This window comes from Myotis davidii, unplaced genomic scaffold (assembly GCF_000327345.1).
Source record: "Myotis davidii unplaced genomic scaffold, ASM32734v1 scaffold496, whole genome shotgun sequence".
Lineage (NCBI taxonomy): Eukaryota > Metazoa > Chordata > Mammalia > Chiroptera > Vespertilionidae > Myotis > Myotis davidii.
Genome location: NW_006289398.1, coordinates 2,048,918 through 2,061,061, shown reverse-complemented (window position 1 = coordinate 2,061,061; position 12,144 = coordinate 2,048,918). Strand labels below are relative to the sequence as shown.

At 48.5% G+C, this 12,144-nt stretch overlaps 1 protein-coding gene across 1 annotated transcript in view; it reads left to right on the top strand.

Annotated features, from left to right (window-relative positions):
* The window catches only part of SLC1A3 (solute carrier family 1 (glial high affinity glutamate transporter), member 3), a 71,059-nt gene that overhangs the window by 17,689 nt on the left and 41,226 nt on the right, over nucleotides 1–12,144 (top strand). The window contains exon 2 of the mRNA XM_006761752.2: nucleotides 2,286–2,423. Coding sequence (XP_006761815.1) covers nucleotides 2,286–2,423 — 138 coding nt within the window. The remainder of the gene's footprint in view (nucleotides 1–2,285; nucleotides 2,424–12,144) is intronic.

The window sequence follows — 12,144 nt, the reverse complement described above, 5'->3', positions numbered from 1 at the left end:
AAATAAAGCCTTCTCATTCAAAGGAAGTATTAAGGAAGTTTTAACACAATCATTGGATTTGATATCATGAGACCTAAAATTGAAGTTTATCGTGACCATATCTGGAAAAATATCTCCTGCTTGCTTTCCATTTATTTAACTCTTCTGGAAAGAAGCTCAAGGGAGCACTAACAGGGGTGGTCTTTCCCCTAAGTGGAGAGGCAGGAAGTATGTGAGGTGTGAGATCTGCTCGGCCGGCGTGGCTCAGTGGTTGAGCGTCGACCTAGGATCCAAGAGGTCACAGTTCCATTCCTGGTCAGTGCCTGGGTTTGTGGGCTTGATCCCCAGCAGGGAGTGTGCAGGGGGCAGCCAATCGATGATGTTTCTCTCTCATCAATGTTTCTCTCTCTATCCCTCTCCCTTCCTCTCTCTCTCTCAAGTCAATTAAACACACACATACACACACACATACACACGCACACACACGCACACGCACACACAGAAAAATAAAAAGGATGTGAGATCTGAGCCCAAACTGCCTGGACTTCACTCCCAGCTCTGCCACTTGAGTAGCTACTTGACTTTGAGATTGAGTAGCTGTTGGAATTGGACAAGTTTTAAGTTCCCTGTGATTAGATTTCTCCATCAGTGATTTAGTGATTAAGTGGCACCTACCTCCTGGGGGCTTTGTGAGAACTACATTTTCTAACACAGGTAAAGCACAGCCCACAATGCCGGCGGATACTAAGAGCTCAGCAAAGCATGAGCTACGTGCTATTTCAGTGGTGGAACCAATATGGGCAGACTTTTGCTGACACTTTTCTACATTTTCCAAATCAACGTTTCTCTCTTGAATGTATTACTGTTACATTAGAAAAAAAGCAATAAATGTTTTCCCGAGGACCCAGAAAACGGAGTGAAACAGATGATTTTTTTTTAGTCACATAGATGCAGACTCCTAATTGGAGTATCAGAGTATGTCCGTGGTTGCTGAGACCCAGGAGTTGAAATTGGAGGTGCAGTGACACTTGAAATGAACTTTGTGCCCCATATCATAAGAAGTTAGGATGGTGCAGCTTCCTGGAAAGACTGCTTACATCCTTTGGAAAAGCTTGTGTCTACCCCGTATTCTCTCTCAACCCCCTAACCAGTAGCTTACATGAATAGCTACATCTCTATAAGACACATTTTAGTAATAGCTGAGCAAAAGAAAAAAATTTACAACGATGGAGTAATTAAATTTTTGGGGCAAAGAACGTGAATTAGGGGAAGGGAGAAGTAGTCAAATTTATTCAATACCTTTCTTAATTTCCAAATATTTCAAAAGGTAGCATGGGCAATTGGATTTACACATAAAGTTATTATTTTAAACATATGTTTTAAAGTTTCAGGAGCGGAAGGAAAATTAAGGAGAAAATTGCCGTCTCCTTCCCTTAATTTCCTCTAAGTTTAAGGGGAAAATGGTTGAGAAAAAAGTCTCCGCTCACTTTGCCGTCTTCTCTTGCCAGGAGCTAACAAGTCTGTACAATACGGTTGCCCAGGCGATGCCAAGACCGTGTAGAAAGAGTGGTGTGCGGGGACAGGAATGATGCAAATGGCTTAGCAGCGTGAACGGGAGGAGGTGTTTGGTTTCTTTTGGAAAAAATAAAATTATACCACCCGCTATAGGCCATTATGCTAGCCGTTCTAAACATCTGCTGTAGGAAGGGACTTCATTATATATATATATTTTTAATATATTTTATTGATTTTTTACAGAGAGGAAGGGAGAGAGAGATAGAGAGTTAGAAACATCGATGAGAGAGAAACATTGATAAGCTGCCTCCTGCACATCTCCTACTGGGGATATGCCCGCAACCCAGGTACATGCCCTTCACCGGAATCAAACTTGGGACCTCTCAGTCCGCAGGCTGACGCTCTATCCACTGAGCCAAACTGGTTTCGGCGGGACTTCATTATATTGCCTTGTTCGGGGATACATGATTTGTCTCCTAGCTATGCCCCCATCTTTGTACCTCTGTACTGAGCCATGTCCAAGTGGATTCCACCGCATTTAAGTCAGACAAAGAACTTTTCCACAACTTCTACCTGAAGCCCTGGGTTCTGCCATCCCCTCCCAGACCGACTGAAAAGCTGGGCACAGCCCTCGCTCTCAAAAGAGCACAGATATTTGTTGCTTAAATAAAGTTACTCTTGTCCCGACAGGCGTGATCACCAGACAAATCCTTATTCCGTTTTCTAGGACTATTACTTCAGTTTCAAAAAGACTCTGTTTTTCTTCTTCTTCTCTTCTCCCCCCGCCTTAGGGACAATCCTGGGATTCACACTCCGGCCGTACAGAATGACCTACCGGGAGGTCAAGTACTTCTCCTTCCCCGGGGAGCTGCTCATGCGGATGCTGCAGATGCTGGTGCTGCCGCTGATCATCTCCAGTCTCGTCACAGGTACCGCGGCAGCCGTGAAAGCGCGCCCCAGGGTTGCTTAGGAAACATGCTCTTTGGGGTTCTGCTGGATGCATGCTCTGTTCTAGGGGGAAAAAACAAAACCAAAAAATTCCTTCAACATGATGGAAAGGCGCTTTGGGAATGCATGACCGATAGCACCTTGTATGCTACCCATCACAAGAGGAGACACTGAAACAGGCACGCAATCTGGTCTGCCTCCCCACGGAGGAGGGGCCCTACTGATCAAACGGCACCGGCAGCCCCTCTGACCACGGCCGCAGGTTCACAAGAGCGTACATACAACAGGTCTGTTTTCTCACCCTCTCATCCCACCCAGAGAGCCTCTGGTTGGACAGCCTGTTAGCTATTGATGCAGGATGCTTGTTCTCAGAGCCACGGGACGTGAGCGGGAGCCTTCTGGGGAGCCTTCTGGGGAGCCCCATCAAGAGGTGATGCTCACCACGCACTCACCATCGCGGCGCCAGCGCTGCCTTTCCCTGGTGAACCCGCGCGGTTCCGCTGCCTTCTCCGGGTGTCCCCTCACTGTCACCCTTTAGCTTGTGGGAGAAGTGGGGGGGCGGGGGGCGTGAGAGAGTGGTCCCCATCCTGGTATTTTGTCAGCTGACACTTGGATTTCCAGCGAGGGCAACTCTACAGGGTAGCATCCTCTTCCCATGACAGCGAGACAGCCACGCACTCCTGCGTGGGAATGGTTAGCCTCGCGTGTGTCTGTGGTTGCTGAGCGCAACGGAGCCAAGACGCCGCAGGGAACAGACGTCACTGTTCCTTTCTGCCCACTCTTCTCTTCCCCCACCGCCCATCTCTGACTTCGAGGCGGAGTGTCCATTGACCCTGCCCAGCAGGATGGTTTCTGGGTGGGGAGCTAAGGCCCAGCGCTCGGGTACCACTCACCCTGTTCTCGCTTCCACCCTTGGCTCACGGTCCCCTCTTAGGCAAGTCACTCCGCCTAGGTGAGCTGGGCCTGCGCATCTCTCCCCTCCCGGGGCGTTCTCAAGGGCATTTACACTCTCCCCGCATGCACTCTGTGTCATGGGAACTTCACAGGCCAGCTCAAAGGTCCTGGAGCACAAGTCCAACCACTTCATGCCTGGGGGGGTCCAGGCATGTCCATTACATGGACAGAAACTATGTCAGATTCCTCCTCACCGCCTGGCAGATGGATGCTGGCCCCCACTTGCCCAGGTATTTCAACAAGTGGTTGCACGCACAGGGAGCTCCCATTGGAGGGAGAATGGCCCATCGAACGATCATGCGGATAGGATAGGATGACTTGGGAGCCTTGTTTTTGAAACTGGCCTGGCCTGCTGCTGACCAGGGGTAATCATTGCAGCCTTATCACAGAGGCTAGATCGGTGCTGACAGGAGGGCACAGCCTCACTTTGTTATCCACGTGCCCCTGTTATCTGGGACACAAGTTCTTTGCAGCGATGAGTGGACAGAACCCACCTCCGCCATCGTATTTTCTGGAGCGGGGACTCCCTCCTCCCCATCCCCCTGGCTGGCACCTGAATTGAGTACCTGCTGTTTTCCTGGACACAAACGGAGGCGTCCTGGTTCCTTTATCCGCTCTCTTCAAGGGTGGGATCAGTGTTTCGAGGTTTCTGCTTTCTGGTAATTGTGCTAAACACCCCATGTTACCCTTTATAAGGGGAAAACCCTCACTAGGAAGCATTTGAGGAAATGCTACTTCCCCTGGTAGCAAGCCTAGTTGGTGGTTAACTTGAAGTGGCATTTCCTAGTATTTTCTAATACTTACCACGTCAAATCTATGGAAGGAATAAGAGGCTTCATTGAGTAATTGTGCTGGGAAAAAATATGATGATGCAATCCCTTTTGCATGGTTAAAGGGAAATTTGTGGGTAAACCTCAGTGAATTCATCAATCTGTATAATGCTGTTGTTAAAGAGACAGGCATGCTAAGCTGCAAACAACCCATATGAAATGAACTTTTAAAATGTAATAAATAGATCCCAGTCACCTGGGATGTTACCTTCCTTTATGAATTCATTAAGGGGGCTTGTCCTAAAAGCTTTAATGCAGCAAGGCTTGCTCGTTTCCCAGAGGAGGTTATTCAAAAGGCACATAGAAAAGCAAGAGAATTTGAGAAGACGACTCATTCACTAAGATTATTTCGGGAAGTTTGTCTGGCTAGTGAAAGGTCGACTATAGATGCTGAAGCTATCCATAAGTTGCTGTCTTTGGTTGAGGAATTATAGACTACATCGGAAGCTTTGAGTTGGCTTTTTTGACAAAGGTGGTAAATTCAGACAATATTATGATCTAATAAATTTTATTTTTTTAAAAAAAGTAACCTAATGGCACGTTGGGGATGCTGTCACTTGGGGCCATTAAGAAAGAAGTGGCAGCTCTCTTTCCAGGCCGGTGTGAAGACAAGGGCCATAATTATTTAGTTTGCCAAAGATCCTTTTAAGGTGTCAGTCTCAAGTCATTTCCAAGCAACACAGTAACTTAGACACTTAGGATTCATTGGAATGCCTGATGGATTCGATGAGAGTTTCCTTCCGTTTTAAGCGCAATGATTCTACCCCAAAGTGGGGTATGACCTGGTGAGAAGGAGAGGGAGGAGGTGTTTCTGCAATTTACACACCCCCCCTGGACACTCCCCAGTGTGTTGGGCGATGTCACTAGGGAACAGAGTCAGGGTCCACTCTTTTAAATGGGAAAAGCGGGCTCCAATGCCTCCAGCGGCCAATCCGGTGACCTCCACTTAGGAAACTGCCATTTCCGGCCACTGTTCGGTTTCCTACTCCGCTGGGGTCATGGGTTCAGAGGAATGTTTCTGTTCGACAGGAGAAGTGGCATGGACCAGTGCGATGATCAGTACCAAGTGGCCAGGCCTGCAGAGCAGTGTAGGCGGAGGGAGGCCAGGAGACTATGGGGACCTGAAAATTACCAGCTCCAGCTGATCATTTCCAGGGGTCAACAGGGCCCGATCTTCTAGGATTTCAAAGGATCCCCAAATCGTGAATGTTCTAAGAACCTCTAGAGCAGTGGTTCTCAACCTTCTGGCCCTTTAAATGCAGTTCCTCATGTTGTGACCCAACCATAACATTATTTTCGTTGCTACTTCATAACTGTAATGTGGCTACTGTTATGAATCGTCATCTAAATATATGACATGCAGGATGGTCTTAGGCGACCCCTGTGAAACGGTCATTCGACCGCCAAAGGGGTCGAGACCCACAGGTTGAGAACCGCTGCTCTAGAGTTTTATGTGTTCATACAACTAACAGAACAAAACACTGCCAGGCAACGGTTCGCCTGCAGACCCAGTGTAACCCTTGGGGCTTGAGTGTCTGAGATAAAGCAGAGATGCACTGATTAGCTTGTGCCTCCATGGGGTCACGCTGGGTCCGTACTGAGTCTCATAGGCCACCTTATTCCACTGTTGACAGTTCCATGTCAAAGCTTAACTAACATGAAATCAGCTACTCATCACCACGTTCACTGGCCACAGAACAAACGGCCGTTGGGAAGTCCCTCCGCTCCATCCTCTGGGGTTCGCCGCCTTTGTCCTCGCTGGTCTTTTCGGCTCCTGACAGGAACCCAACAATAAGGACTCAGGTCACCCTTTCATGGAAAGTGCTTTCCAATAGGAAAGGGCTTGACAGGCTTAGTGCTCGCCAGGTCCAGCGTGCCAGGGTCTGTGCAGGCAGAGATTGCCATGCGGGAGGCCCTTGCATCTCTGGGATCAGCATCTTGGAGAAGATGCTGCACATTTGATTGTTCTTACGTCGCATTTCGACTCTGGGGAATCTGGGTGGGTTTTTGTCCTTGGAACCTCATGTTTGACTTGTGGCCCTAGAGCCCTTGGCGGTCGTGCTCTCTTTCTCCTGAAGTTGAGAGTCCAGTCCTTCCCAACATCCTTGGTGTGTGTTAGCGTTCCAGAAGCTGCTGGATTTGTACTCAAGAACCTTTTTTATTTAATTTATTTATTTTTTTAACAAGAAGAGTATGTCTGTGCCAATACACCACAATAAAACAGGAGTCTGGCACCGGTTTCTGTTGATTTGGTTGGGATGGACAGCCAAACCAGATATTTCATGCCAGAAATATGAGTTGTTTTGGCTGGCTTCGTCTGATTGAATTCACTAGATAATAATTAAATTCCTTTTCAGGTTGTGCTATGTAAAAGGAGCTATCGCCTCCTTTTTACTCCTGAATCCTTTCGGAAAACGAGTGCTCTCTTTCTTTCTCGTTCTAAGTGTCCATTCCTCCTCAGTCACTTACCTAAAAGGAAATCTTTCGTGTCACCGGTTTCGTGGGAGGGGGGATCATCCCTTTTGACAAGCAATCGCTGTGGAGTTGGGCAAATTGTCAGTAAAAGGTTACTGGGGGACTGTCAACAGCGCCAGTAAAAGCAGCAGCGATGTCTGGGGCCTGTGGAAGGCACGCTGGAAGTAGGGTTATGAAATGCAGGAAGTTGACCTTTGAACATTCACTCGTTCATTAACAGCTACTTTGTGAGCTCTTACTACACCGGGCACTGAGCTAGGCACAGAGGGTATGTGAGTACAAAGGGCTAGGACCCAGCATGATGTGTGCTGGGCGGGGAGGGCGAGTTTCCCTGCCCCGCTTAAATTACACAAGTTATGTAAATTCCAATGTCAACTATCAGGGAGGGAGGGAGGCTGGGCCTCTGTACTCCCATCAAGAAAGAGACAATTTGATTGATTTTAAGAAATTGATCTCAAATCTGGTTTTTCGAGTCAGGGCAATCTCCGTCACTTACTGAAAATGTTCTTTAAATCAGCATACTTTTCTTCTAATGCCTCAGATCATTGTGGCAGAAGGACACCTCCTGTTACTCATCTAATGAAGGAGATAATAGATTACAGTCTAACGGGAGGGAGTGTCGATGATGCTGTTGGCTGCCAAAGACTCTCAGGGCCCGAGACCTGGGGGCGAAATTGCGAATGTGAATGAGGCGTGAAATACATATGAGCACCACATTAAGACGCTGTTTTACCTGTAACCCAAAGGAGCGAATGAGAATTAAGAGTGACTTTCTCACTGTGTGGTTTTAAATTAAGGAGGGGTTTCTGCACCAACCAGAATCAATAAATGCCGTTGTATTCACTCCATTTTGGGAAACTGATGCAGCCCAGTCATCCCATCCAAGTCACTGTCCGGCTTCTGCCTACGCATTTCCAAGGACAAGAGCTCTTTAGAATCCATCTCTCCTTGGGGAACTCCAACAGTTCTTTTTCGCATCCAAAATGAAACAAGCAAATTTTTAAAAAAAATCAAACAAAATGGAACACCTGCCTGCCTGTAATCCCTCCTCAGTGACAGGCTCTGGGATGGGCCACATAGTCCTTAGCAGCTTCCTTCCGAGTCTGTAACATGGGGCTTCACTGTGATGGAAGCCAGCGAGCCACAGTCGCCGGCCCAGGGCTCTCTTCCCCGAGAAAATAAAACTAGAGGCAATAAAGGCACCTCAAAGGATGGCCCTTGGCTTCACACAAACACCATTTGCAATAAGGGAGTCATTTCATTTAACACGAGAGGGCAAAACATGAGCTGGACAGTTCTTAATTAGTGCACATGTGGAGGGTTTGTTAAGGACTTGCCAAAACTGAAGAAACATTTAATAAACTACTCATTGCCATGACTCTGCTGATGGCGGAGGCCTGTTTGAAATACTCCAGCACTTATGTACAAGGAAAGGAATTGTCGGTTTATTCCCTCTCCCCACACAGACATTGGGGGGAGGGGGTTATCTCTCTTGCGCAGGGAAGAGGTTCTTTGAGCCTCCCTTTCATTCTCTGTAAAATGAAGGTGGAAGCTGCCTATGTCCTGGGGTTGTGAGGATGTGAGGACTTACACGGGGCACATAGCATCTGCCCCGGTGGCGGTGGCTATTGGCAGTCAGAGTCCTGCAGTAGGAGCCGCCCCGTGGTCCGCATCGTCTAAATGAAAATGCTAGAGCAAGAAGAGAGAGCTCACTTCAGGGGCGTGTGACTGAGCCTCCAGATTCCACACATGTCATTGGCCTGTGAGCCCTGCAGCGATCACTTTCCTATGAAAGGGAAATTGAAGACACCATGAAGCTCAGCCAGTAACAACACGGGAGCCAGAGAATTCCTTCCTCCCCACTGGAGGGGATTGGTTTCTGCCCTGCAGCCTTGGGTGTGATCCCTCGTCACAGCTGCCTCGCCCTAAATACTATCACTGGTTGCAGAACACCCCAGACTCTCCTGAGAAACTCCGGCCCCCGTGTGTGGCCCCCGGAATCCACGCGGCAGGCGGCGAATTCCACGCGCTGCCTCCAGGCTGGGCGCAGAGCCCTCCGGCTCACCAACGCTTTTGACAAGCCCAGTCTCTCAGCGTGTCGGCGCTTGTCATGGCGCCTGGACACAGCCAGGAAGCAGCTCGGCCCCCAGGCTGGTCCGCTTTCTGTTCTCTCTCGGGCTGATCAGGAGCACAGGAGAGGGGGCCCAGTAATGGCCATCGGAGAGGGAGGTTGTGGGGTAAAACGGGAAGACCCATCTGAGGGGTAAAGAGGTCGCCTGGCCTTTTTATATATATAGAAAGGAAATCTGGGGGATTCAATGCCTTTTTTTTTTTTTTTTTTAGTGGATCTGGGCTTTGGTGAGGTGTAGACAAAGCCATTGAAGTCTAGCTATCCCAGAAAATGTCTCCCTTTCCATTGCAGACGGGCTCATTCAACAAGCATTTGCTGAGTTGTTTTATGAGCCAGCCACTTCTGTAGGACGCAGGGTCCCAAAATGAAGAAGGCAAGGTCCCTGACCTCCAGAAGTTGAACGTGTGGTTGGGAGGTGACTTGTGATTCTGTAGCACAGGGTCATGTGACCGAGGCAGGGCAGGCCCAGTGGGGGAACCAAGTAGGGAAGAGGCAATGCCACCATCCCTCTTCCTGACCCTCCAGTGTTCCGCTCCCTAGTCAGGAAACCACGCTGTTAGCAGACAAAAAGCTGTGGTGTGTTTGGTTGGTTTTGGTTTTGGTTTTTTGGGTGCTGCCTTGTTTTCCTCACACCTGACTCTTTCACCATCAAACACAGTAAGAGCTGGGGTTCCCTGTGAGGTTCCCAGCAAAGTCATCTCAGGGGATGTGGCTCACAGATGAGGAGTCAGAGAGAAGAGGCGCCTGACAGGGTTTCAACCACAGAAACTTTCCCTTTCAGATGGAAGCCACTCAGCTTCCAGGGGGCGAGCCGGGCCCTGAGGCTGTGTGAGCGGGAGGGCAGGTGGAGGGAACCTGGCGCCTAGCGTGGGAATCCCCTCTCCAGCCTGGAAGGGGGCCGTCAGCCGCCTCCTGAACATTCCATCCTTAGATGACCCAGGCTCCTGAGCTGGGGTCTGCGTCCTATAAGGCCCACCATTGGTCCTAATTGCTCCTCGGGAGCAATAGACAATGAGGTTCTTTGGTTGGTTTCGGCGGCACACACCTGAGCACAGCCGAGGTGTCCCAGTTCCTCTCATGTGCCCAGGTCTTCCAGGCCCTTCACCACCCTGGTTGCCCTCCCCTGTGCCCTTTCGTTCTCAGAATTGAACCCAGTGCCCAGAGGTCACATGACTGAGTAGGGACAGTGACCTGGACCCAACCCTCTGGGAATACCAGCTGGGGTTGAGTCGGCTGTTGCATTAGCTGCCACAAACCACTGGCTCAGAGGATTCAGCCTGTGGTCACCGAATCCCTCAGAAATGAATGTTGATGGAAAAAATAATTGTGGTAAAAATGGAATTGGTCTTGATTTGAAAGATTAGAAGCCCCGGGCTCAAGGCTCTGTGTGAGATGAGACTTTCTAGAGAGCGTGGGCCTGTGTGAGCTGGGATTTCTTATCTGTGATGTTCAGCTGCTTCAAGTTTGCCTGTGGTTTTGATTGATTCTGGTTTGAAAGAAATGTCTCAAAGTTTCTTTTTAAAAAATTAAAAAGAAAAATTGAAGGTTTTCTTTAAAAAGGAATTATTCTCTAAGACAGATAAGATTTTAGCAATTTGATCATTCAAACCACTGTTGGAACCGCAGGTCTGCGGGAAGTGATGGGGAGGGATGCTCTCCTGTGGACATAGAATGGTTTCCAGGAGAGCACGTTGCCTGAGGAACTCACTGGAGATCAGGGCTTAGGGCTAGAAGAGGTTGGGGGGGCGGGTGAGTCGCATGCTTCTGCATGAGCCACCCGCTGGTATGCCCCTCACTTCTGGTATTCACATGAGAATTTGTACCATCTGGTTCCGTTTAGTTACTCTACATGGGATGTAGCCCCCCAGACTCCACCTCCCACCCCACCCAACCCCAGAATTCTTCAATTAATTGGTCTGAAATGAGGCTTGGGAATCGATGTTTCTTTACAGTTCTCCAGGTGACTGTACTGTGCACCTGGGGTTGAGAATCAGCATTTTCCAGTTTTTCTAGAATTGTTCTTTGGAATGTTTCAGGTCCTTATTCATTCAGATACCCTCTTCCAGGAAGCCTTCCCTGGCTTTCCCCTGGCCCCTCCTAACGCATACTCCCAAAGGAGTAGCTTCATTATGTATTCCGTACAGCTTTATTTAAAACCACTTAAATAAAGTGAATGCTTACCACTTGTGTAAATGAAATAATATAGAAAAACACAGAGCAAACCACAGGATTGCACACACATGCCAGTCTGTTGACTCAGATTTAAATGGACTTCTGCTAGGTGAACTGCTTATCCTGGAAATTATTGGGAACCTGTATTCCATTATTAAAGGCTTCTCTGTGTCTCATAAAGTCAGGTAAAAAGATGCTGGTGTTTCTACCAGCAGAAAGACAGGGAGATAGACACGGGGAGGCGGGGCGGGGAGCGGCAGAGGAGGTCTTCTAAGACAGACAAGGCTATCTGGGACAATGTCATGCATTATATGTTTCCGGGACACAGTGCCTGCCCTGTCTTCCCTGTGTTCCATATGTAGTGGGCATTTCATGATAAGCACCAAGAAGGTTTTGGTGGTGGAATTCTCTGCTGGAGGATTGATCTGCCGAAATGACCCAGACATTGTTGAGTCTAGATAGACTCTAGGTTCCCAAGTCTTACGTAAGTTTCTGCAAATTCATTTCTCCAGGCAGGATAAACTTCTTGTTAGCTTCTTCCTGGAGAAGATCTTTGTAGTAATCTCAGGTCCCCAGGCTGCGAGCCAGTATGACCTGCTTTCAGGTGTTGTGTCCTGGACTTCCTCATGAAGGAAAGAGGTGTGGCCACCATTGTATTTATTTAATTTTTTAAACGAGTGCTTGAATCTCCATCTGAGTGTTCTTCAGAGGGAAGAAACTTCCCCTAAATTACTAAGGAGGGTTCCTCTCCCAGGCCTTTGGATTCAGATTGGCTAGTTAGTGCCTGAGCTCTGATTCTGGGGCAAGTGAAACAGCCAGAAGGAGCTGCTGGCTCATCTTTTCGGAGGATTCTATAAGAAGAGCAGGATGATTCATGGCCTCCAGCCTGTTCAAATGACATCCATATTAGCAGGACTTGTCAGTACTGGTGGGGGAAAAAAACTGTATATATAGATGTGTGTACACACACACACACACACACACACACACACACACACACACACGGATCTAACAGCTGTCAGTCACTTGAGGAAAGTGTTGCCAACCAAGTTTTTTGCTTTCCTTCCACTCAGGGCACAAGCTTCTCTACCAGCACTTAATATTAAGTGCCCAAGCTCCCCTGCAGCCAGAGCATGCTGG